Raw genomic sequence first — 26,078 nt, forward strand, 5'->3', positions numbered from 1 at the left:
CTTCACCTGTACTCCTGAGCACGCTGGTGTTAGGCTCTTGCTACTGTGAGGATCCCTGGAAACTCCCCCACTGTCTGCTTTTTCTGCCAACACCATGTGCCAGATCTCCTGGGAAGCTTCATCGGGGACTTGCATGGAGAAGTGATTGCCCGGGAAGAAGATCCCCTGTCCTGCTAACACAGGTTGCAGAGCGCGGAGGATTGTGAGTGCTTTGCTGTTAGTCGGGGCGAGGGCGTCGGGAGTGGGATGTGCGGGAGGATCCAGTCAGGGGTACCCGAGCCCAGCCCCACCCCAGGGAGCCCGGCTCAGCCCAGCCCAGCCTGGTCGAGCCCAGCCCATTCCAACCCATCCCTGTCCAGCCCAGGGGTGCCCGCGGGGTTCCGGCGGGGCCGGCACGGGAACGGGCAGCCCCTTTGTGCTCACCCGGCCGGTGCTGGCGGGGCGGAGGCGCTCGGCACGGAGGAGACTCGGGGGCTGCGGGGTGCGGAGCGGGGCGCGGTGTTCGGTGCGCAGTGTGCCCGCGGAGCGGACCCGCCGTGGGAGCCCCTGTCCGTCGGGGCCGTGGCTGCCAAAGCCCCAGGGCGGTGCTCTGCTGCCCAACCGGGATCCCGCTGCCGGGCCGGCTCTCGGGCTTGGCCCGGAGACCGCTGGGCTGGAGCTACCCACTTCCCCGAGCTCCGCAGGACGTTGTCAGACCCTGGCTGCCGGCTGCATCGCTTGCAGCTCCCTCGCTGCCACGTTTTTTCTGCCAGACCGTGATCCAGATTTCCCGTGTTAGCATCCCCAGGGACCACCGTGAAGAAGTGAAGACCTGGGGCTGCTGGTGCAGGTCAGGAATGGGATTGGGGGTGTCTGTCCACTATCATAGCACCCGGCTCGTCCTGGCCCACATCACTCACCATCAGTTGGGCACAGAACCACACAAACACCTCCCTGGAGGGCCTAGAGCTGTGTTTGGTATTTATAAAGTCGCTGCTGAACTTGGGAAGACAGGTTGCAAACACCGAGTTCAGACTGCGGAACTGATCTCCATAGTCCCTTAGCAGTGAAGTCCTTAACTGTGCTTTTAGTGTGCACACAGGAGAGCCCCATTGCGAGCAAGGAGATTACTCACTGCTGGCAGTGTCAGCCCAGAGAGACAGCTTTAGGACTTGTTTGCACTGGAGATCATATTGCCAGTTTCCATGTTTGTGTATTTATGTACCCTTACCTATGACTTTACTGGATGTTATACAGCCACACACTCAGGGTTTCCTTCCAGAGGTGGTGCAGCAGCAGAGTCCCAGCATTGGGCAGCTCTCCAGGATGGCTCCATGGAACTGGGCTGTGTGTTCAGGTGCTGCTCATAAACGTTACTGGTGTGCAGGTTCTGTGCTGGTGCTGTGTTCCTACAGGCTTTAAGAGAGATGAGAAAAACTGCTGGTGACGTGACACTGTTCAACAGTGCAATTTATAATGGCTTTTTAATTTAGTTAATGCAGATAAAGAGGCTCTGCTAACTTGCCTGTCCATTAATATCACACATCTGTATGTTTTATGAGTAATATTCCGTATCCTGGAAACAAATGTTAAACTGAGACCTTGAGTTCTTTAAGAAGAACTGAGAATTATTTTAATAAGATACAATATTTTGATAGGATTTCAGGGTAGTTTTCTCTATTTTGATTCAAAATGTTTTGAGGAATTGTCTGAGAACTGGCTTTCTGCAGAATGCTTCTGTCTCTGCAATGCATCTCAACTAATATTTTGTTTATCCTAGCAAAGGGTGAAAGCTTTCCAGCTGGTCAGCATGTTCAGGAGAGACTTGAGACCTGATTCTTGGTTCTTCAGCTTTCTGGTGAGTCTTACTGTAACTTAATTTAGTATTTGAGATAATAGTAATGCTTTATATGAATGTTATGAAACATTCTCTCCAACAGGTCGGTAGCCTGTCCAGGAGTCTCTTTGCCTTTGCAGCCCTTGCCAAGAATCAGACTTCTAAAGGTTAGTGTTTTTATCAGCACTTTTGCATGTTTTTACAAGCAATATTCAGCACAGAGAAGGAACACATTAAAAGGTGTCCAGCAGCAGAAACAGAAGTAAATAAACTATAAACTTTTTCTGATACCTGGTTTTGTGCCTGAAATTGTATTTGCAGAGCTAAGTATTTGCTTGGCTAACCATGAAATTAGTGTCTAAAATTAGGTAAGTACTGCTCAGCTGCTAGTCTTTGTGCCACTGTAACTGCAAACAAACCACATTATTTTATGCTTGTAAATTGCATCTGCAAATGCAGAAGCTGGTAGGAGCTGGGAAATGGGGATAAAATGAAGACATTTCCTTGTACATAGCTGCTCTTGGAACCAGCTACCCTGAGGGCAATCCCTGGGGGTATTACAGTGAGGTTTTAGCTTGGGCTGAGCTTGGCATTGTTTTGTGTATCCCACTGAAGTGTGCCCAGCCCCTGCCCTAGGCCAGTAATTCAGTTTGTGAGCAGATTCACAGAAGTCCCTCATTTTAGGGCCAATGTAAAAACTCCAGTAGCCTGGAATTTTCTGTCACACTGTGCCCACTGAACATCCCAAGGGCTGGATACGGAAATGAGCTCCTGTCTTCAGCCCCTTCAGGATGGACCAGGCAGCATTTCTAAATACTTGGGGATGCTGCAAGAGACTGACCCTGTATTGCTTGTCACAAAAGTGGGTTGGAAAGGCTTTCTGCAACCCTATATTGTGTGTCTTTCTCCAGGTTTTGCTCCTGTCACAATTGAGACCTCAAGACACATGTATGAATATGTGGCCACTGCTTTAGACTGGTGGCATGCAGACAGATACTGTGAGCAACGCTTTGCTCAGTTGCTTGTTGAACCCCGAGGCAGTGAGCAAGCTTCCTTTAGCAAACTGCTGCATTCCCACCACATCAGAGGTTCTGTCTGGCTAAATGAAAGAGATGGTGTCCTTCACAAGCCAAAACGGAGACGTGAGTATAAGTGAGCTTGTACTATTTGGACATGTTCACTGCTTGGTCTTTTATATTCTGACTGGAAAAGTTGCCACTCAGTTTTCACTGTCATTGTGGTACCACCCAGGACCTCTAGCCACAGTCTGGACCTGGCAATATGAACAATGGTGATCCCAGCACATCAGCTGGTCACTGACAAAATATTTTAATGCATTGCCACAGAAGGGAGTTACAATGGGGCTCCTCTGCTCTGCCCTCCTGTACCATCCACCTCTAAAGCAGGTTTAGCTGTGCTCAGCCTCACTATTAGTGACCTGCAGGTCCTGCAGAGCAATACTAGAGACAGGGCCAGGAGAATAGGCACTTCTCAGCAGCAAGCCACCACAGGGCAGATGCCTCGGACATCTTATTTGGGATGCTTAGGAACATGTGTTTCCTTCCATATTCACTTTCTGCAATCCTATTTGCTAGAAACCTATGTTTCTGGAAATTACACTGGCTGAAATGATTCAATCTCAGCTTGCCTGCCTTCCTGATCCCCTCTAGGTACGAGGGAAACAGAAGCCTTGCTCTATACTTGCAGGATGTCCTTGCCTGCAGGGTCCACAAATTCTTGAGTAGGAGGCAAATGAAAATGATGGCTTCATCACAGTGTAAGATGATCAGGCTTTAGCCCATGCTTCTTCTTTTATGCTGGCAGAAATATCTCTTTCTAGGGAACCACATTGTACCAGTCCTGGTGTTTGGAGACAAAACAGACACAAAATACGTGAAGGTGCTCTCTGACTTCCCAGCCCTGCCTGCTGTCACAGCCTGCGCCCACCTCCAGTGGGACACCAGGACCCAGGAGATTGCTACCATCTTCTCCTATGCTGTGCCAGCTTTTATTAATGAGTTCCAGCTCCGTGGCTTTGTTGATGAGGAAGGATTTGTTCGATTTGCTCTCATAGTCCACGAGCACCATTCCCCATATCTGCCTGTGTTCCGTGCTGACGGACAGTGGCATCACTTCTGTGTGACCTGGCAGCAGGAGAATGGGACCTGGGCCATCTATGCTGATGGTAAAAGAAGAGCATCAGCCAGTGGTTTGTGTGCTGTGGGGTCTGCCCCCCAGGCCATCTACGGTCAGGGGACTTTCATTATTGGGCAAGATCAAGATTCCCTGGGAGGCAGCTTCAAGGAGAAAGAGTCCTTCAGTGGGAACATCACTGACTTGCACATCTGGCAGAAAGTTCTCCGCATGGAGCAGATTGAAAAGGTTCGATCATGCTGGGTGGTGGAGGAAGACCTTGTATTTCGGTGGAGCTCAAACACTCTGGAGATTGAAAGCACTGTTCAGGAAGTGACTGCACAGTTTCTTTGCCCAGGTAGATCTCATTACCCTCACTGCTTCAGCTCCCTTCTGCAGAGGGGGTCAGCATGCAGGGACAGTCCAAGAAGCCAGTCCCATCCTTGGAGAGGGAATTTGGTGCAGTTTGTGGAACAATGCTTCTCCTTTGGGAAGAAAAGCAGAAGCACATTCAGAGCTGGGTTGGGCAGTTTACAAATTGTACTTAGAAGCACAGTCATCACTGAACCCTTGGTCATTGAAGACCTCTGCAATGGCCCTAGCAAAGGCAACTGCTCAGATGTCCTGAGGATGATGTGTTTCTGGTGGACCTGGGCTTTCTCTTTGTTTGTGTTTCCACAGGGCCTGTTGAAGAATGCCGAGTTTTTGAAGTTGGCAGCAGTGGATTCAGTTACACGTCTTGTTTGCAGGCTTTGCCTTTTATCTGTCTCTACAGAAAGGGTACAGCAGCTATTCTTTATTTATTCATTACTTCCACAGCATTCATTTCTGGAGGTCCTAGGTAGGATGATGGGCAGTGATGGGGAGGCCTTGTGTCTGCTCTGAAGGAATCATATGCAAAACCTGCTGTAGCTGTGACACTGCTTCAGTTCAGTTGCAGATTACTTTGCTATTCTCCAGTTAAGCTGTGGTTGTACACATTTACATGGCTTCTGGATGCAGTGCTGTAGAATGCATCCCAATCCCGGCATCTCCAGACTCATGGGCCAGGGGGACATGGGGAGGGGGCAGTCTGTCTCTGGGATCTTGTACTAGAAATAAGATAGAGCTGTGAAGTCTCCTTGTCCTGAGTGTCCTGCAGACTTACCCACCACATGAGGACCAGGCTTTGAACATGGCATGTGATAACCACACTGCTAGACACCACAACAATGGTTATGTTTTATTCTCAGATGCATACCAGCAGCTGAAAAAAGCTCATCTAGAATCCAGCCATTCACTTGTCGGCCGTGTGAACACGCTTGCAGAGAGAACTGTGGTGAGTCCTGAGCCCCAGCAGTGGCAGCTGACACCAGAAGCAGGCAGGAGCTGTTGGGGTGGACTTGCTGGCACCTATGGGTATTCAAGGTCACTTTGCCAGCAGTGTGACCAATACAGATGTAACTTGTGCTGTGACCAAACAAAGTATTGCTTCAGGTTGACTCATCTCACTGAGTTTGAGAGGCTGGAGAAGAGTTCCAAATGTCAAGGCAGATCTCCTGTGATATGCCCAGTTAGCCAGGCTAGTGTCCTCACACCAGTGAGGCATGCAGGACATTCTCAAGGCATAGCTGATGATCAGGCAGAATCAGCTCTCTGCACTAAACTGCAACATCTTTTTCATGGCAGATTCCTGAGAGCATCTTTACAAGTGATGTCCAAGACATGAACCTCTCTGTTGCTCTTGGTGCTCTTGATGTCTTGGCAACTGTTCTGAAGGAAGGAGAGGCACCCGTGCTGGAATCATCCGACCTTCTTTCAGTGCTTCAATTACTAAAGCAAGTTTCTGATGTGGAAGTCCAGGAAGGAGAAGAGCTGAAGATGTTGGAGCAGTTGGGCCAGTATTTTGTGGAAGTGACCCAGTTAATCTTGGAAGAGCAGAATATTGAAACATGGTCATCAGTCAGCCAGGTAATGGTGTCATCAGCAGTCTGGCTGCTGTGTACCACAGCTGTTCATCTTGTGTGTGCAGCTCCTTGGCCTGCTGTATGACCACAAGCAAAGAACCTGTCCTTGCATGTAGCCTTTCTGACTGTATTCTGGAGCTTGTGCAAATGCTGCAAACATGGGCATGGAGCCTCTTTGCCAGCTCAGATAAGGACCAGATACCTTACTGTTGTCTTACTTGCTGGAGGTGCAAACAAATTCTTCTGCAAACAAGTGCAGTCAAGTGGTGCCTTCCCTGCAAACTCCTCCAGTGGTTGTCTTGGTTCTCTTCAAGAGACCAGATAATCCTTGAGGTCCCTTCAAGCCTGGTATTCTGTGAGGCCTGATTTACAGGATTACACAGTTTGCAGATTCCCAGTGCTTTTTAGATTCCTTGCTCCCACATCCTGCTCCCTCTGGCATGGCAGTGCCCTTCACTTTATGGTTTGTTGTATTTTCCGTGGGTGGGCTGCCAAGGAGCTATTCGTCATCAGCCCCCACACTCTTCAAAACACTGTCAGGCTTTGTGTGGGGGATTTCCAGCATCCCACCCCCGTCAGGATTTTCCCTATTAGTTTCTTCCCGTCTCACATGGGTCTTTTGTTGTGTCTGTTGTATGATCTGCATTCTCCACCTGACTCTGGGAAATGTGTGGCAGCATCTGGCCTGGCCAATGCTCCAGGAACCAAGCCAGGGACCTCCAGAGATGAAAGGATGCTGAATAGTTCAGTTTACCTCATTGCTTAGAGTTGCTTAGGTCTCTGTGGTCACAATTACTCACAGCTTCTCGATAGTGGCATAGAACCAGCTCTGGCCCAGTGTAGCTGGTGCAGCAGATGTATTTGCTGAAGGAGAAAGGGGTTGAGTTTATGTACTACAGGGGTGGCGCTTGTCTCCTTGCTGAAGGAACTGGGAACATCCTTTAGTGAAGAAATCAAAGGAAAAGCAAACCAAAAGCCTTCACCTCCAACTTCTCTTTTTCTCCCAAGCATTTAAGAAAGCTGTTGTGAGCTGTGGGAAGCGTGAGCTGGCAACGCAAGTGCTGATTTTCATTGCTCCCTCTGTGTTTGCAGGTTATCAGAGGGCCCATGGCTGTTGTTGAGCTCTGCGACAGAATGGTGTCACTCTTGGCTCCACTACTGACAGCAGGGAGGACAAAGATCACGGTCCAGCATCAGAATGTTGGTGAGTGGCACTGGCAAAACTGGGGGAGGGCATCTTACCAAGACCCAGCTTAGTCATCCTGTCTGGTTCCCAGTCCAAGTCAGGAGACAAACTTAACCCACAGTTCGCACTGAAAGGGATCTGTCTGCTACTGCTTTGAGTCTTGACTGGGTCCTTGTGTCCTTGTGGTAATTTCCTGTAGCAGCAGCTCTGCAGAAGGCTGAACCTTAGATCAGTATTTGTTTTTGCCCCTCCACAGGGATGGAGGTCAGGAAGCTGGAGCTGGGCAGGCAGTTGAGCAATGAGGCATACCTGGTCCAGACCCCTGAAAAAGACAGTCACGATCTCATTGAAGTTCCTGCAGAAGAAATGCAAAGACTGAAAGCCAGAGGTGGGTTATGATGCCCATGCTGCCCTGGGTCTCACCTTGCCAATTCTGCATCTTCCTTAATGGCAAGAACAGTCAAGATTAGAGCAGTGGTGCTGCAGTGTGGACTGCTCAGAGCTGTTCTGTGTGCCTGTACCTGTCCTGCAATGCTCTGTCCCCCCAGGTCTCCACAGAGTTGTGGTGAAGAACATGTGGTTTGGCTACAGCTCCCTGCAGCGCTGCCTGTCCGGCACTGTCAGCACTCATGTCTTCCAGGACATGGCTGCCTCTGATGGAGGACAGAAGTGAGTGAAGCACAACCTCCCCCCTCTTAGCACCACTGGAGAGCTCATTTCCAAGTCTGAGATGCACCGTATCTCTTCTGCATGACTCTTGTCCCCGCGAAGTTATCTGCTCTGTTGGGATGGGCTGGGGACAGAAGTTGTGGGGCTGCTGCAGGGTCCCCTCCTGCTGGGGCAGAAGCTTTGGGAGCCGGGATGCCTCTGAACAGCGGCTCCCAAAGCCCTGGAGCTCTCCAGGGAGCTCTCTGGACACTAGGTGGGGATGGCAGCTCGCACATGCAGCACTGCTGCTTCCCGGACCTCAGGCTCAGCCACTGTGCTGCTCAGCTGCCAGCCGCTTGAGATGCTCCAGTTCCTCATCTGCAGTTATGGGGGGACTGGTGGTGGTTTCTGTTTGCCAGGTAATCTGAGGTACTTTCTGCCCTGCGCCCAGGCCCTTTGCTGGTAGCACTGAAGCACTCCAGAAGTGGCTCTGGGTCAATCCAGCTGTTTTACGTGTATAATGTGAGACCCTGTTTTCTGGTTCCTGGTCCTGTGCTTTCCCTGACAGGTACCTGAGCACTGTTGTGGGCACTGCTGTGATCTCTGCTGCTCTGCTTAGTGACTACCAGGAGATCAGCACGTCTGTGCGCTACCGCCTGCAGCACCGTGTCCAGGTACCCTGAGCAGGGGCTCTGCTTCTAATGCTGCACCCTGACATGATAGGCTGTGCCCAGCCTTGGCTCACGGCCCCCAGAGCTCTTGGACTCACATTTCTTTGGGGAGGTGTTTTTCCTGTGCTGACAGACCTTGTTGCAGCCTAGTGAGTGAACTGCATCAATCTGTGTGTGTGTATGGATATGTAATCTCTTCTCCCTCTCTGCCTGCAGGACCTGTCCAATACACCAGTGGGGCCCATCTGTGCCTTCTGGAACTTCAGCCTCAGGTGCCTTGTTTCAGTTCAGGTCCCCAGATTTATGAGCTTTTATTTCACCTGGAAACCCAAACATAACAATATAAATGTAATAGTAAGAGTAGGGATCTGTAATTCTTCTCCTGCTTTGCATGTTGGCATTCTTTATCTGCTGGATTAGAGCACTTTCCTGGGAAGATTTCCCTTGGAAAAGTCACTCACAAGCAAGTGACCTTTAATGAGGTATATGAAACTAAAATGGAAAGCCCTAATTAATTATGATTGTTGCCTGCAACAAAGAAGGGTTGGTCCAAGTTATACAGCCCAACAGACATGCAGGACTCCCAGCCTCATACATACTGCTTGGCACTGAGATGTTTTTTGCTGAATGTCACCGCAGTGAGCACAGACTGGGATATATCATGGATTGGTAACTAAGTCACTCAAGTGCAAAAAAACCTCATTTGAGTCCCAGTCTTGTAACAGGCGTGGATCAGTTTGAGGAAGGTGGGAAGAGGGTGTCTGTGGAAGCAGCTGTACAAAGTGTTCCACTAGCCCTGCTCTGAATTTGCTCTTCTCTTGGCACTGGAGCAGGTTCAGAGGGGCAGCACTGCCAGGGTTTTTAACGTACATGTTGGCGCTAGGCCTATTTTCTTGTGCGTGCCTGCTGAATAAGGCAAAGGTGCTGAGACAGGATGAGCCAAAGGAAAGTCCATATGAAAAGATGTCTCTGATATCCTCCTCTTCCTCCTTTCAACTCTGCTGCTTCTGGGAGAATGGAGTTTCCTCAACACCTTAGCTTTCTGATTAAGTGAATGGTAATTTCCATGCGCCTTCCCTGGGGTTTTTTTGCTGCATGTTAGCCCAGATGCTGGTGGGATGTGGTCCACAGCTGGCTGCTCTGTGGTGACGTCTCTCCCGGACTCTACTGCCTGTTTTTGCAACCACACCACAAATTTTGCTGTCCTGCTGCAGGTGTACAATATGCAGGTAAGCGAGGAGCCTTTCTGTGCTGCTCTGGGGGGTGGATGCCAACCTGGGAGCAGTCTGTGGTTGATCTGTGAGGATTTTGTGTCTTCTGTTGTTTCATGATTGGAGCAGAGGACCACCAAGGAGGAACTCACACTGCAGACCTTGACTTTTATTGGATGTGGAGTTTCTTTCTGTGCTTTGATAGCTACCTTCGTATTATTCTTGGCAGTTGGGTAAGAAAAGTCCAGACACTTGTAGCCTTCCCTGTATTCTTTTATACTTTGCTTCAGAACAAGTAGACAAACAAGATACCCTTTGCTGGTAGCAGAGGGCAGAGAGAGGAGCAGTGATTGTTGGCTACAGAGGGGGTGCAGTGCTGGTTGTTTCTGTGGAGATGCTTGTATGAGATGTGCACACACCTGAGTGTCGTTGGGAAGACTTTAAGTGATAACAGATAATGTTACCATACAAGCTGCTTTTCTAGGGTTAATTTTTATAAAATAAACGGAGCAAAGACTCTTTTTGCATCCTTTCCTGTGACTGCATCTGAGGGCTTCCTCTCTTCTTGCTCAGTGTCCCCAAGAGCGAACGAACAACCGTGCACAAGAACCTGATCTTTGCATTAGCTGCAGCAGAAGCTCTGCTCATGTTCAGTGAACTGGCCAAGACCAACCAGGTAAGCTTGCCAGAAAGTGTTCTGTTGAGCCAGCAGGACCAGGCCTGATCAACCATTATCGTCAGAGCAAACAAAAGTGTAATCACTCTTGTTAATGTTTCATTAATCACTCAAGAACTCCTCCCGGTGCTTGTGGATGTTTAAACACATTTCTACACATAATTTGCTCTTTTCCTCCTGACCATACACACTCAGAAGCTCCCAGAGGACTCCACCTTCTCCTGAAACAGCATGTGATTTCTTTTCTCTCCAGGTGGTGTGTTTCATGATCACTGCCTGCCTTCATCTCTTCTTCATGGCAGCCTTTTCATGGATGCTGGTAGAGGGGCTTCTCCTCTGGAGCAAAGTGGTAGCAGTCAACATGAGTGAAGACAAGAGAATGAAGTTCTACTATGTGACAGGCTGGGGTATCTATAGGCTCTTCTGCATCGGGTGCTCAGAAAAATGTGTCAATTTTTTGTCTAGGAAAAGTTTCAGTAGGATAGATTCCCAAATGTTTGATTTGATTCAGTATGAGAGCTGTGTGCCGCTGCTCTGCAGAGGCTGTATCTTTGTGTGTCAAAGTGCAAGTATTGGAACATGTAAGTTAAAAACATTTCTGTTATTCTGCTAAATCCAAGTGTTCAATACAAAAAAATGGAGGAGGAGGTTAATGGTGAGTTCTTGCTCTTGGAGAGCATTACTAATCTCTGATAGTAACTAAAATATAAATATGTTCCTTACTAAGCACCCTTTATTCTGAGCAAGCCCTTGAGGGACATAGAATTTATTTGAATAAACTGAGTTTCATGTTAAAGAGGAGCCTCTTCAGGTCAGTGCTCCTTGCAAAACACACACCTAGTTGGACATTGGGCAACTGGTTCAAGTATTTTGGATTGTTTTATGTCTTTGATTGTCCATTTTGTTAAAAAAGCAATCTGAAGAGTAAATTGCTTTGATCGGGACTCAGGACTTGGAATGCTTTATACCTAGGAGAATGATGCTGACAGCGTATAAATCTGGTCTTGCAGAGCCGGGACTGATTTCAGCTGCAGTAAATTGATGTTGCTCATGGGGTTTCAGAGGCTAAGCTGGCTCATGCTGGAGTGTGTCTGCTCAGGGGGGGTTTGAAGCAATTGTCTAGAGCACAGCTGACCTGCATGGGTCAGCTCTGCTTTTCCCTGGTTCAATCTGTGCTTTTTTCTGCAGGCTTTCCAGTCGTTATCGTGGCTGTGACCCTTGCAACTTCCTTTGACAAGTATGTGGCGGACACCCACTGCTGGCTGAACATTCAGACCAACGTCATCTGGGCCTTTGTTGGCCCTGTTCTCTTCATCCTGGCTGTAAGTGCCAAAACCTGCCAGGAAGGTGCGATTCCTTCGTGTCTGGTTTTAGGAAAGCACTGCAGAGTCAGGGGTGCCAGCACTTCTGTAGCTAAGGCAATGCTCACATTGTGCCTGCTGCTTTTATAGGAAATGTTTTATTCTATATATGCTTTCACAATATAAATAAATCCCTTTAGCCAAAGCAGCTCTTTGATAGGAAAAACGTGTTTTAAGAAAACTTCGCTGACCAGTTCTTGTATTGGCTGTTAAATTAGGAATGTAGATAAATGTGTAGTTTGACTGTGACACTGCCCTAACTGAAGGTCTGATTTTTATATGGGAACATCTATGCCCTTGAAGTACTATCAGTATCATTATACAACAACACAGTGGCAGAAAAAAGTGCCATGTAAACATGGGTCCAGAATAGACACTTAACAAGGAAGACATTCTGTAGGAGAAGTTTAAATTTAAGTTTTCTAGAGTTCATACATTTGTGGATAGCTTTATGAAGTATTTTGTTCACTGCTTTCTTAGCAGTGATACATTTCTCCCCAAGTTATGACAGTTATTGAGTTCCAGCAAAAAAGCCTTACCTCACTGAATCTGAGATTACAGAAGGTAACCGGGTCCAGTGCTCTTCTTCTGTCAGGTGAACACCTTCGTGCTGTTCCGGGTGGTGATGGTGACCGTGTCCAGTGCTCGCAGGAGATCGAAGATGCTGACACCCAACAGCAGCCTGGAGAACCAAATTGGAATACAGATATGGTGAGCAGGGAAAGGGCTGGTTTTCCCAAGTGTGGCTTCTATGGGTATGAAATAGTGGAATTACTGAAATCAAAGCTACCCTGGGCATGTTGTCATCACCAGGAGCAGCACTTTGGGTCTGGGAATGGTCAGTGTGAGCATACTCAATTGTTTGCAGGGGTGACAGCATGTGTGGGAATGCAGGTCACTGCCAAGCTGTCTGCCCCTTCCTTAGCACCAGCTCACTGTACTGCTAAGCAGCTTGCTGGTGTGCATGCAGATGTCTGGTAAAACATCACTGTAAGGAAGTGAAGTGGCAGCTTGGGGTGTTTCAAGGAACCCGGGAGCCCAACTCAGTGCCCAGATTCCATGGAATTTTAAAGAGCTCTGAGCTGCAGAAGCAGCTCCTCTCCACTTCACAGGACATTGCAATTTGAAGGGGTCATAACTGAGTTTGTCTCAAACCTATCCCATCTTTAGCACTTGTGTGTGCCCCACAGAAGGATGCCAGCCGTAGACAGTGGAGGGGTTTTGGCTATTTGCCATTATAAAAAGCATTTTCTGTGTCAGTTTGGGACTTGGTGGATTGGAAGTAATGCTGTTGGGGATTCCATCCATGGGGAAAGGGGCGATGTGAACTTCTGTAATCAGTCAGTGTAGAAAGACCTCTAAAAAACTGCTGCTTGAGTCATTTCTTTATCATCCTCTGTGGATCTTTATTGTTGTTAGCTGGCGCCGGATACCCCTGCTAGACACACATTGTTCCCCTCTATCATAAATAAATTTTCCCAAATTTACAGGATCACAAAGATAGGGCATTGCTGGAGGGCAGGGTGACATCCATAGACTAGTAAAACAAATACAGAAGACCTCCTTAAAGCCATGATTTGGGGCAAAATAGCTGTTTTCTCATGGCTGATGACGTCAAAGAGCTCCCTTTTTGCTAACTCTCAGTGATAAATAAAGAGCAAGGCTGGCACACTGGAGGCTGGGAGGTGAAATGTTTGGTTTTTCCCCTCTTAATTAATTTTGTTTGCAAAGGAATTTGTTCCATAGCTACCATCTTGGGTGCCTTTTAGTGGACACATCATCTGAAAGGCATTTGCTGGGAGAAGAGAGCCGTCGCCAGCATGGAGACAAGGACAGTTTCTTCTAAACCCCAAGATAAAGGCCAGAATGCTCCTAAACCTGTGCAGCTCTTCCAGGGCAGATTTGCTCAGTGCTCTGTATAACCTAGTGCAGATGCCCCAGGCAGATCATGCTGAGACGCTCAGCAGGGTTTTCAGAGCCAGCCAGGGTTTGGCAGTCACTCTACCAGGACATCCTGGGCTCGGGGATGTGTCCACAACCAAGACACCCCCCGAGAGCTGCTGGCTGGGGAGTGGGTGCTTTGAAATGTGTCCAGGTAACCCTGAGCTCTTCTTCCTGACAGGGCCACAGCCAAGCCCATCCTGGTGCTGCTGCCTGTGCTGGGGCTGACCTGGGTGTGTGGGGTCCTTGTCCACCTCAGTGTCATTTGGGCCTACGTCTTCATCGTGCTGAACTCCCTCCAGGTGAGCCCTGCACCTCACATGTACCTCCCATGTACTCACATTACAGCCAAGCACATATCTGCAGTTTCTTGTGCTTCAGCATACTTTACCTGTTCTAATAGTCAGGGACATTTGTCAGCCCTGAAGTCCAGCCCAGCTTTCCAAAGCTGCTGTGCCGTTTTGTTCAAGGAAGCTAAGTTGATGCTCCCAAGATACAAAATACAGCTCTGGAGACCTTGTTCATCTAATGGCCTTCCAGCAGCAGTCTCTGAAGTGTCCTACTGGTACCACAGCTGTCCAGTTCAAATCTTGTTTCTCATATTAGATTTTCTGACATTAACATGGTTTCAAAATGACAAGCTAATATGTTTGTAGGGAACTTCATTTTTTTATTTGGTCATTTAATGGATAATTAAAATGGAAACTGTCCAGTTTAATGGGGTAGACATCCTACCTGCCTGAAATGAGGCTCATTCCTGCAGGAGATGGACTCTGTATGCCAGCATCACCACTGTTATAATAGGGCTGTTCATGGGAAGGGTCTCAAAAGTCACATCCAGCCATAGCTTGCTTCACTGCTGCTTAGATGGTGTGTGTTCTGGGATGAGTGTTTTCCACCTGGTTCATGTTCAGACATACTTAGAGGTTGTGGCCCAAGCGCTGTAACAGGCAGAGACAGCTTCCCTTTGCTGGGAGGCCAGCTTTATTGCAGGGAGATGAGAGAAAAGGAGTTAAGAATCAAGCACTGAAAATCTTTACCTCTAAAGTCTGTGTTGTCTGCATCCATGCAGCTGCTCCCCAGGGATGCTTCCAGTGCCCGGTGAAAGCCGCGCTGGAATCTGATGGGATGCAGGAGTGTTAGGTGGAACAGATTGAGATGAGGGCTGGTGATCGGAGCATCACACAGAGAAGCTGGAATTGTGTGTCCTTGTAGCTCTGACTTGCAAGACCTTGGGGACATCATCTTATCTCCTTCAGCTTCTTCATTCCTCTTAGGCAGCACCAACTGGCTACATTTGTAAGACTATTTGCTTGTCTTGGCATCCTCCAAGGCCATGGCTGTGGCTACCATACTTCAGAGTCATGTTGTTAATATGTTAGTAGTAATAGGGATCTCCAGAGGGCAGAAAGTAACCCTGGTGTGTAAAGAAACACTTAATACTTGCTTCTGATTTCACAAAAAGAGTTTAAAACTTCTGACAGCCTGTATGTAGCTAAGAGAGCAAAGCAAACTGTATTAGTCACAGCAGCTAGGAGTGCTCCATTCTGCACTGAGCTAGGACTGTTCCCAGGATCTCACGATATCTAAAACTTGGGGACATGAGGTGACAAAAAGTCCCAGAACACGTGCTTGCCACCTGCGATGCAGAGCATCAGGCCTCTTGTTGGCAGAGAGAAAGCAGCTGTAGATGGAGCTAGAGAAGCACTGAACATTGCTCCTGGCGTGCAGCAAAGCATGGTCCAAGGGAACGATGGAGCTCTCTGCAGGCAGGCAGTTACTGGCAGCAGGGAGCCAGCCTCGGGGAGCACGCATGGACTCAGTCCAGCCCCTGGGGCTTGACTATGCCAGCACAGATAATTCCTGCGGGTACCCACACAGCCAGTCCTGTCCCTTGGCGCTGGGTATTCGCAGGTATATCTTGCCCAGTGCTTAAGAACAAATCCTACTCCATGGATCCAAGTCAAGAGAGCAAATAGGTGTTACCCTCCAAACCATTTGGATCCGAAGATCCCATCTCCCTTTTTCCTTTGGATTCAGTAGTAATTGGCATCTCCTGCAGCTTTCACTTACGGATCAGCAGTTTGCAGTGCTTCCCTCTGGAATACTTGGCCAGATCCAGTTCCAAGGGTAAAATGCAGGCGTTATCACCACGTGCACAAGATGGGTGGTTGCTCCAGGCGCCGGTCCAGCAGCCAGGTGCTGCTCACGCACATCCGTCGGCTCTCAGATGGGGCTATTCCAAGGCCAGGCAAGGGCTGCCTCTCCACATCTCCACTAGTAAGGATACCAGAAGAGTGGCAGGAGGCCTTTCCTAACTGTAATTAAATATAGCATCAGTTCTCCTTGCCTCCTTATGTCATGCTTAGGTTACTGAGCAGAAGAGAACTCCAGGCTCGGTGTTGTGAAGAGATGGGGTGAGCAGAGCTGAGAACAGCACCAGATATTTTCATTCAAACAAAAAACCAATCCTCAGGCCAGGTGAACAAATCAGAGCACAGTGGCCCAGCACAGTGTTTCTCTGCCTTGCTTCAGTGTTTGTGCTGTAAAAACATTGCAGGGCTGTTGGAACCAGGTAACCTTTACAGCCTCTTCCAACCCAAACCATTCTATGATTCTATGAAATCCCATGATAAGTTCCCTGTTCCACTGACTGCTGATACCCCTTGACTGTGGCCTGACAATGTCAGTGCGCAGCCTACATCCTTCACGGCTCGCTCGGCCTTTGATTCATGGCTGATGCCAGCAGAGGGGCTGCGGGATGCTGGCTGTCATAACATGGATGCTGGGCATATGGTGTTTTTGAGAGACAAGGAATAACTCCTGAAATCCCTAAATGTGTCTCTGGATGATACACCTCCTGAGACTGAGTGTCACAAACCATGACAACGTCCACCTTGGATGAGATAGGAGCCAAGGTGTCTGCTGGATCAGGATTTGTTTTCTTTCCTTGCTTTCGAAGTTATTGCTGCTTTTGTTCTTCTTTCTCCTAAAGCTCAGTGGGAGCTGTGGCTGTTACGTGGATGGAAAGTCAAGGGTTTGCCCACAACTGCACAGTGCTTTTTTGCCTCTGTCCCTTCATTACCAAGTTCAGGTCAATTTGCAGACTACCCCACAGGAGAAATGCTGGTGGGAAGCTGTGGAGCTGAGAGAAAGCAGGGACAAAGCTGTTCCATATCAGCCCCTTTGCTGACTGTCTTATGGATCGCCTTGGGATTTCCGTTAGGGCCAGTGCACTCTCTCATGCGCGAGTGTTGCGCAGGGAAGTTTTGCTGCTGTGGCTGTTTGTTTGTTTGACTGCTCTTCCTTTATCTGCTGAAAGCAAAGCCTGTCTTCAAGGTTACCCTGTGCATCGACACCAAAATGACAACTTCTCCAGGCAGGCAACACAGGAATTGAGCCGGGAAAAGCAGCAGGGGAGCGGTGCTGCACTGGAGGTGGCTGCCATGGCTGTCCCACAGGATGGCGAGCAGGAGGCTCCCTCCAGCCCATGGTTTCAGAGGTAGCAGCACCAACACCCTCCAGCACCTAACGCTGTTGAGAAACAGCATAGGTAAAACCTGTCAGCTTCAGTTGAGCTTGTAGAGCTGAAAGGATGGTCCTGAGGATGGCTCAGGGCCACTTGCCTGTCTCTGGTGAGAGGGGACAGGAGATGGTGTTGCACCCATGCAGCATGGAGATGGATGGGGTGTGCAGAGCGCAGCAGGACCTGCTTGCTGGACGGGCAGACACCAGGCAGGAGCATCCATCCTGCCCTGTGGGTCTCAGCACACGCTCTGGTCTCACCTGTGGCCACGCAGTGACTGCCCCGCCACGAGCGAGGAGCTCTGGTGTCCGGAGCCCTGCAGGCCGCACCAGCACAAGATGGCGTGTGGGGAGAGCGGCCTCCTCCAGAGCCACAGCTCCACTTCCGCCCGCCGCAGCCGGGCCTCCTCTGTTCCTCCTCTGTTCCCTGCCCTGCTCCCTCCCTCCCCGCGCTTATCCAGAGGGATTATGTCAAGGCAGACCTGCCTTGGCAGCCTGAGCAGAGATCTGGTCTGGGGGAGTGCCCAGCAGTGCTGGCTGAAGGACAGGTCATGGCGCCGTGCCAGGGTACTGCTACCACTGTGCCTGCCAAGAGCTCGCAGATGAGGAGCGAGGCTCGCTGAAGACAAGATGGATTGCTTCTCTTGCTGCAGCTGATTTATCTATCTGCGATAACAAAACACCCCACAGATATAACATAAATCTGGTGGGCCAGATAGGGCTGCCTTAAGGCCAGAATCATGGGTCTGGAGTTGTCATTAGCCCCAGGCTGTGGCCTCCAGGCGATGCTCGCTCTGGCCCTGCCATGGGCACTTTCCCTGAGCACATCCCACAGCGGAGCTGGGCACGTGGGCCCAAGCGTTTGGTTGTGGTGGAGCACGTCACTGCTCGCTGGCCCCTGTGCTGAGCCAGCAACAGCACCAGTTCAGCAAGGAGGGAGAGGATGGCTGAGACCGTGCTGGAGGGAAGGATTGTCCAGCCTGGGGCTGAGCAGAGCCTCTGGGTGCATACCCCATGGAACCTGGGTCACAGGGTCCTCTTGGCGCTGGGGTCTGTCACTGCAGGGGACAGAGGAACTGTCTTCATCTGTGGGAGGCTGCCAAAAGCCCCGCTGGGGTCGGTGCTTGGTGGGAAGGGCGGTTTGCTGCCCAGGTTTCCGTTCCCCAACGATTAACTCCTGATGGTTTCTGCTTCTGAGATCTGAAAGGAGAAAAGGAGAAGGAAGAGGGGCTGGGGCAGGGACCATCTCTATTGAATTCCCTGTGAAGAGCCTGGTCTCAAGTGCGATTATAAGGAAGGTCCTTCCTGCCTGCCTGTCTCTCGCTGTGCTGTGCCCACCGTCTGTGCTTCTTCCCCTTAGCTCAGTCTTTAACCATTCTAGTGCTCGTCAAACTGATTTCCTCCCATGTGAAGCAGCACAAACAAGCCATACATCTCTAACCTTCCTGTGCTCTTTCCTTTGCAGGGCCTGTACATATTCCTGGTCTATGCAGTCTATAACAGTGAGGTAAGAGATGTGCCTACCTGGGGCTCAGTCACTCATCACAACAACTGTTTATCAGCAGTCAAGCGGGGAGTTGTAACAGGCAGCATAGCCCTGACTGTGCTTCTGGAACAGTGGTTGCTTTTTCTCCATGACTGGCTGGGGGATCTGTGGCTCTGCTAGAGCTGCTGTGGCCCTCTCTAATGTCCTTGCTCTGCTCCAGGTGAGAAATGCCATCCAGAGGATGAAGGACAAGAAGAAAGCACTCTCATTCACAGTAAGTTACAAGGCAGCCCTGCTACCCACTTCCTCCACCAGGCACCCACCAGAGGAGAGCCCTAGACATACATTTGGTCTGCTTTGAGGAGGTGATGTTGGAAAGAAGTCTTATGGGGTTTCCTTTGTCTCACTTCTTTCAGTCCTGTTGGACAATGCAGACCCAGAGATAATCTACCCTGATTAGGCAGCTACCAGAGTGGGATGGGGGTCAAAAGTCCCAGGGGCCACAGTGCAGATGAAATCGGTCTTTACAATTGGATCTGGAGCTAGCAGACTCACTTTGTAATTTTCATTGTTCTGTTTCTCTTCCCTGTCATTACAGAACTGCTCTCATCCCATCAACTACTTATCAAGTCCAAGAAACACAACCTCCTGGGAGACAGGGAAACCTTCGGTAGCTGAGAGCACCTTGTCGAGCCCCATGCAGAAAGACCCTCCAGTGAAGAACATCACCAACAAAGGTAAAGGGAGCTGTCATTGCTGTTGGCCCAGGCTGTGTGAGGAGACCACAGTAAAATGTTATTCCCAAGGTTTAAATGTTAGCGCATGTCCATGTTAGTGTCTCAAAATGAATTTTCTTCAGAAAGGGAGGCAAAAGTGGCAGTAGGAAATAGGGGGTTTAGCTTCAGGGTGCAAAAAAGTGCTGCATGCTTCAACCGGTTTGTGGGTACAGTTACGCAGTTAACATGTTAAGCCCTTTACTTCAGTGGGAGATACTTAGGGGACACAGAGCAGAGAGCTCTTATAAAGCATGAATATTCCTACTCTCTAACCTCCAAACTCATGGTGCTGCTTCACCCCCTAGGAAACTTTGGAGCCAAAATTCCCATGGGGATTTCATCAATTATGTCACCTGAGAGACCGGTATGTAATGTCTTCTGTTATTCTTCTACCTTCACCCAGGCACAGAGCGTAGTGGTTACATAGGAGTGGTGCCTGGTGGTTCCAGTGAGGAGCTGGGACTCAGGACACCCAGTAGTGATACCAGTTCTGGCACAAATCCAGTGGTTTATGTTGAATAAGTCCCAGAAGCTGTCTGAGCCACCCACCCTGTGTGAATAAGGAGCCCCCCTCTGTCCCAGGGCATTAGAGAAGTTGCTGAGTGCTGGTGAGGGCCCAGGCAGGGTGTCAGCACAGCATCCATGCTCTCCTTCTAAGTGCCAGTCCACACACACAGCCTTGCCTATCAAAGCAAAGGTTTTGATGCTCATCCTGAAGCCTCTGATTAAAATACAGCATATTGATTTAATTAGTAGCATATTGATTTAAGTCACTTAAAGCATTTGAGATGTATGTTTCATGCCCATAGTGGCCACTCCTGGTAGTCAAGCCAACTGAGTGTTCACCATCTTCTGTAGGAGAGTAAGATGGAGAGCAAGGTGGGCTGGTGGGCAGGAGCTCCTGGCCAGTGACCTGCCTTGGCTGTGCTGTGGTGGTGCCAGAGGCAATTACATGAGCTGGGGCAGGGGCAGGCAACAGGGGACAGCATGTGTTTTGTAGGAAGCAGAAGAGGAGGAGGCCCCAGAACAGCCAATTTCCAAGGCAAGACCTCGCCCCTGAGGTGATGGGGAACCAGCTCTGCTGCCATGCCAGGAGGGTGACTGTGGCAGGGACACAGACAAACAGGAGCCAATGAATCTGAGCCAGTAAAGCACCAAGCAGAGGCTGGTACAGATCAAGGCAGGAGACTTCCCCCAGGGATAACAAATTAAAACTGGGCAGCAGGGGCTTGCTGTCCCTGCAGTGGGCAAGTCACATATGTCCAGGGGCAGCAGGCTGGGTTGTGCTGCCTGCAGCAGAGCGATGTAGAGCTCAGTGAGGTATGGCCTAAAGCAGGGAACAAATTAGATTTGACTACTGTGATACCACTTCCATCTCCCACTATTAAAATGATCATCAGTCCCTGTGCACTTGACATACAAGTGCTGTAATTTCCTCGGAATAATATCCAACACTACTTTCATATGAGTCTCTCACTGAAGGATCTCTCTCCCTCTCTAATATTTATCCTTTGAAAGCCTGTGTCACATAGACAGCTCTTATTTATCCAGTAGATAATACTCCTATAGCTGGCATATCGTTTTGAAGCCACTCAATAAAATCCATATTTTAATCTCTCATGATTTATATTGTGGTTTTGCCGTTCCACCCGGGTGCTGAACACCAACCACTATTCATTCGTAGGTGATGCTTTTCTCAGCCAGGCAGGTGGTGGCTGTGTAAACTGGGAGCAGGGTAAGCTCCTGGCACCAGACAGGGGACGTGGGCCAAAGGGATTAGCCGAGTTTCCTAAGGCAGAGAGCATTAGGAGGCAGCAGATCTCCTAAATGCTGAGGCCTTGGCATTTTCTAGCAGGTAAAGATAGAAAGCGCTTTCCCCCATGAGGGTCACCAAGGTATTTGCTGTATCTTTGCTGCTTAAGCATTGCATTTTTAATATACTTGTTTTCTTTCTAACTCATGTGGATGCAGCAAAAGGCCCTGGATGGTGCTACCCTCCCCCAGATAGGTGCTGCTTTCTGTGCTGTTCCTTATTTAAGTCAGTGCTGTTTTTCCTGCTCCCTGGCTAAATGAGTCATGGCACTTGCTGAAGGAGTGGTGAATGAAGAATGTCACTGGCAGCTGCACAATAGTTTGGATGAAGAGAAGATGCTACTTAAAACCGTTTGAAAACACTTAAAATGACAAAACACAGAGCGAGTGAAGATACAAACACAGACAAGATGTTCTTGTGTTCCAGGTTTTTAAATGTTGTTTGGTGATATTTATTGCTGTTGGGCTGGCAGCAGGAATTTCACACCTCACTTAACCGTTAATGATGGTTAGCATGGTGCAGCCTTGTGTGCTCTCTTTCCACCGCAGAATGGGGGGAGAAAGTTCTCTTTTCCTGGATTTTCCAGTGGTCTCCAGTATGGTGTGCAGCTGTGTCCAGGGACATTGCACCGTGCTTGCCCCTTGGGGACTGGGATGAAGGCTCCAGTTCCCAGCTTGTGCAGTGACTCAGTGTCAGGGAGTTTGTGATGCAGAAGCTGGGTGATGTGGGAGCACTCTCTGACCCTGGGAGTGTGATGGGAGGTTACCAGCAGCCAAGCAATCAGATCTGTACCTTTTGCTAACAGAAGTTCTCCCCTCTTTCAGGCTGTAGAGCTGACAGCATTCAAATCCTCAGGTAACATTTGCCTACATAATTTTCTTTCATTTTTGTGAACTGTGGTTTCTGTGGTTGCTTTTATTTCCAAACTGACTTGGTGGGTGCAGCCCTGGCCAAGCCATTGGCAGATCTGTGTCCCCCTGACGAGATGAGGAAGAGGAGGGTTTTGGAAGGCCCAGCACCAATGGCTCAACAGAGGGTGCCTAGCTCAGGTCATTTGTCTGGGTTCTCCCCAGAAAGACCTGGGCTGCTTTCAGGGGTGGCAATGGCTCTTTGCTGCTTACAGGGTATTTTAGCACAACAGCTGCTGCAGAAAGAGCTGGTGGGTGTTAGAAGTGCCAGGGAAGGTGGGGTGTTCAGACAGGGTTGGATTTATGAGCTTAAAAGCAGCCATTCAGCTTTTTCTGTTTCAGGTTGTAGAAAGGCCAATGTCACCATGGAGGTGGGTAGAATTAAAATCAGAAATCCCTTCTAAGCTCCAGCCCTGAGTGCTGGGGAAAAGCTGGCAAACCTCAGCTCCTTACCTGCCTGGCTTCCCTGCCTGGCTTTGGGCAAGTCACCAGTCCCTCCAGGCCATGGTTGCAGCACATTTAGCTTTATATGTTTTTACTGAGTACTTCCAGCACTCTGGGAGCAGTCTCTGGATGGGATCACTCAAGCAGACAGTGCAGGGAAGGAGCACTGGGGATGGATTGACAGTATTCTTTCCTGCATGGTTACATTCTCTTTTGTCAAAGGCAGCAGTGCATTATCAGGTTTCTGATTTTGCTCCACATTAAGTGTCTAAGCAGGGCATGCTTAGACTATTTTCGAGACGATGCCACCCTGAAGCATTGCAGCTTTCCTCCCTGCAGTGGACCCATGAGCAAGGCAGAAACGGTGGCATCCAGGACTAAATGTGCTGCGGCATTTCAGGCATAGGAGCGGGGTCTCAGAGACAGCAAGACCTACACCCAGCACATGCGTTTGTGCTGTGTACCCCCACACTCCCACCTGCTCCTGCGTATTTTCATCTAGCCACATCTGTAATTAAACTCCAGCTGTGCAAAGAGGTGGGTTGTTTAGTTTGCTTTTGTTTTCTCAGGTAAGACCTCGGGTTGCTTTTAAAGCCTAGTTTTGCCCAGAGGATGGTGGGGAAGCCGGGCTGGGCTTGGTGCCTGGCTCCTCACACACTGACTGATGCACAAGGGCCATAAGCAGGCAGAGGTGCAGGGCAGTGCTGTGTACAGCCACCCTCTCTGCACGCACCAAGAGCGGCTCCTCGCACGCACCAGGGCAAGGGAGCCCTCGGTTGGGCAGTCCTTCAGCCTGGGGTGAATGAGATGATCTTGAACCAGAAGAGCACTCCTCTGCACACTTGTGTATGTGCAAGCTGGCGTGCGGCACAGCGCTGGTGCTTGCTGTGCTGTGCTGCTCCAAGGCTCCAGGCTCAAAGACAAGTGCTTCCAGCCATTAGAAGAAATAATGAAAGGCAGTAATGTCCAGCTGTAGTAATGCCTGGAAGATCCCAGGGCAGCTCAGCGTTGCACAGGCTCCCATCTTCACAGCTTGTTCAACAGAGCCAAGTACTGTGTAGCTCTTGGGGAAAACAGCTGCCAGGGGAAGAAACCTGTGTGCTTGATGGTGGACAAGAGACAAATCATTGCAACATAGATGCTGCTTCTCTTCTCCTATTTATTTTCTCCCAAATAATGTCATAAAAAGAGACATATTTTGCCCCCCGTATCTTTACCTGCAAATTTCCAACCAGCTTTAATGAGTATTGTGATGTACCAGCAGCAGGAACTCATGCAAAGACCCAGGAGGAGCCCTGCCCTGCAGTCCAGCAGGGAGAACTGGTGGGCAGTGGGAGTGCTGGACCCTGTCCACTGCTGGGAGGTTCAGGGCTTAGCTGACCTGCTCACAGTCTCCCAGGAAAGCTGTGCTGGATCTGGGATGGGATCCACCTCAGCCATGCTCTTGTGAGAGCCATGGGCATCGTGCTGGCTCCAAGTGCAAGAGGCAGCAGTGATTCCCTGGAGGGAGGTGGGTGAGCTCCCAGTGGGGTGTTAGCACATGTGAGGATGAAGGCAAGTAAAATCCAGGTAAATATAGGGCCGGTTTCAGACCCACAGAAACGAGGAGTTTGGCAGGGTGGCTGTGGCCTGGAGGTAGGCACAGGCTCCCTCCCCACCTCCCCACCCCCAGTGTTAGGGCTCCCCCCGCAAGGACTCAATTCACGCAGAGAGGCCACACGTTTCAGCAGTAATGAGCTCCAGCCCAGCTGTACAAAGCTGCACACTGCAGCAAGCCACTGCCTGGATTCATTACACCCTTTATGTAAGCAGCGGATGGCCAGGGGGGTTCACATATTTGCACAAACAATAAGTACTGTCTTCCTTGTCTTGGCAAACAAGAGCTCCAAGAGGCCTCCACATCCTCCATCTCTTCAAGTGATGGCTGCTTTGTTTCCCCACGATAATTTCATTATTCTGTTTGAATACGTTTATATGTTGCTAAGCCACACATAGCAACATGGATCTTGTTTCCATGGCCCACCCTTTCTCTGATCAATATCGTGTAATACTGCAACTCTTGCCATACCAGGTAAATAAGACTGGGTTTAAAATAATAGGGAAATTATGAGTCTTTGGGATTCAAAGCCAGTAAAGCACCTGAGTGTTGTGGGCACTTGGAGAAATGCAGACCCCCCCATGCCTACCAAACTGGGCTGTACTGCAGTGGGATGGCTGCTGCCATCCATGCTATGGTCCTTCCCAGCAGGCAGAAGGTACCTTATGCCCTGGTAGAAGGAGGGCATCAGTGCTCTCTGCCATGATAGCACTGGTATTTTCATTAAATCCCATTTAAACCTCATTCTCCAGCATTCTCAGAGCTTGCAGTTGTGCACAGTGGGCTAGTTACTGAGCAGGGAAAGAAGAGGTTTCTCCTTACAGCCACAGCCCCATGCACAGAGGCTGGTTTGGCTCCCTGATGTAAGGACCATATTTCAGAGACCCCTAAATGGGCAGAGGGGTCCATGGGATGGCAGAGCCACCAGTGCCAGACCTGTGGCTGCCTCCACGCACCGCTCCATCCCATGGCAGGTTTGGGCTGTGCTTTTCCACAGGAGTCCTTTGGGAAAGGGAGGGACCCCTGCCCTCCCCTCCCTGCCAACACAGCTGAGACCATCTCTCTTTTGCTTTAGGTTTCTGAGAAGTTTCTAAGTGATGGGCCCAGCACACCGAGGCCCTGCCAGCAGCCAGGAGGACGGCAGGTCAGAGGATATGGCTTCCATGCGGAGGGCTGGCCCAGGCCAGGCAGAGCTGTTAGCCCTGCGCTTCTTCCTAGCAGCATGTGTGGACAAAACCAGGGCAGGATTGGGGCAGCTGGGGTCTCATGGGGCTTTACCTTCTGCCCAAGGATGTCCGTGGCAGCCATGCCCATGCATCCATGCCAGTGAGGACCACTGCCTTCTCTGGCCCTGCTGCCAGCCCATCACACCGCCCTGCTGGGGAAGGGTTGGGGACACACTATGTAGGAAGCACATGCACTAAGGAAGACAGCTGGCTTCAAGCCTTTTTCAAACTGGCTTCTATAGCATCTTCTGCTGTTTAGGACAAAAACCCTCTCCCTGATCTTCCTGGGGCTCCCACCCAGCTGGCGTTGCCCCTCTCTAGCTGGGGTTATGTTTTCTCTCCCTCTGTTCTTAGCATCCTACTAGTGTTTAGAGCACATAAAACATGTTGGGGTTTTTTCTGATTATGATGACAGTAAATGCTGATTTTAAAGGCAGCCTTCTCTTCTTGTTGCAGTGTATCCATGGGAATGGGCTGGTGCTCAGCAGTGCCTTTACACAGCTGAACGCAGTGGAGGGCAGGGGATCAGGGCACTGCATGCTCCCATATGCTATCTCCTGCATTGCACTGCATTCCCTGGTCTCAGCACGGCATGTGCTGGCTCACGTGTGTTCATGTGCTGTTGGGAACTGTAGCCCTCCAGCAGCCCTGTACTGCTCAGGAGAGTGAGATGTGAGCACAGACCATCACTGTGGTTATCAGAGCCAGCCAAGC

General features: G+C 49.8%; 1 protein-coding gene across 1 annotated transcript; it reads left to right on the plus strand.

Annotated features, from left to right (window-relative positions):
- The first annotated feature begins 409 nt into the window (after positions 1–409).
- On the plus strand, positions 410–25,576 carry ADGRD2 (adhesion G protein-coupled receptor D2). The gene is made up of 26 exons (XM_061352582.1): positions 410–829; positions 1,760–1,837; positions 1,920–1,983; positions 2,728–2,958; positions 3,657–4,307; positions 4,631–4,729; positions 5,182–5,267; positions 5,618–5,899; positions 6,988–7,099; positions 7,338–7,469; positions 7,630–7,750; positions 8,298–8,403; positions 8,617–8,672; positions 9,503–9,629; positions 9,741–9,844; positions 10,185–10,287; positions 10,541–10,694; positions 11,476–11,609; positions 12,244–12,359; positions 13,771–13,891; positions 18,580–18,621; positions 18,821–18,874; positions 19,199–19,337; positions 19,682–19,740; positions 22,014–22,044; positions 25,214–25,576. The coding sequence occupies exons 2-26, from the start codon at positions 1,790–1,792 to the stop codon at positions 25,219–25,221; spliced, it is 3,180 nt and encodes a 1,059-aa protein (XP_061208566.1). The 5' UTR covers positions 410–829; positions 1,760–1,789; the 3' UTR covers positions 25,222–25,576.
- Positions 25,577–26,078: the final 502 nt, after the last annotated feature.

Source organism: Neopsephotus bourkii, unplaced genomic scaffold, assembly GCF_033783945.1.
Source record: "Neopsephotus bourkii isolate Nb327-2 ecotype Australia unplaced genomic scaffold, CSIRO-AGI_Nbou_v1 NB_659, whole genome shotgun sequence".
NCBI classification, from domain to species: Eukaryota; Metazoa; Chordata; class Aves; order Psittaciformes; family Psittacidae; genus Neopsephotus; species Neopsephotus bourkii.

What these genes read in the sequence shown, in the direction of transcription:
- ADGRD2 (XM_061352582.1), top strand. Translation starts at nt 1,790, where the DNA reads ATGTTCAGGAGAGACTTGAGACCTGATTCTTGGTTCTTCAGCTTTCTG. An exon ending in GGTCCAGCATCAGAATGTTG is followed by an intron (nt 7,100 to 7,337) that starts GTGAGTGGCACT and finishes GCCCCTCCACAG; the next exon opens with GGATGGAGGTCAGGAAGCTG. An exon ending in ATGCAGTCTATAACAGTGAG is followed by an intron (nt 18,622 to 18,820) that starts GTAAGAGATGTG and finishes GCTCTGCTCCAG; the next exon opens with GTGAGAAATGCCATCCAGAG.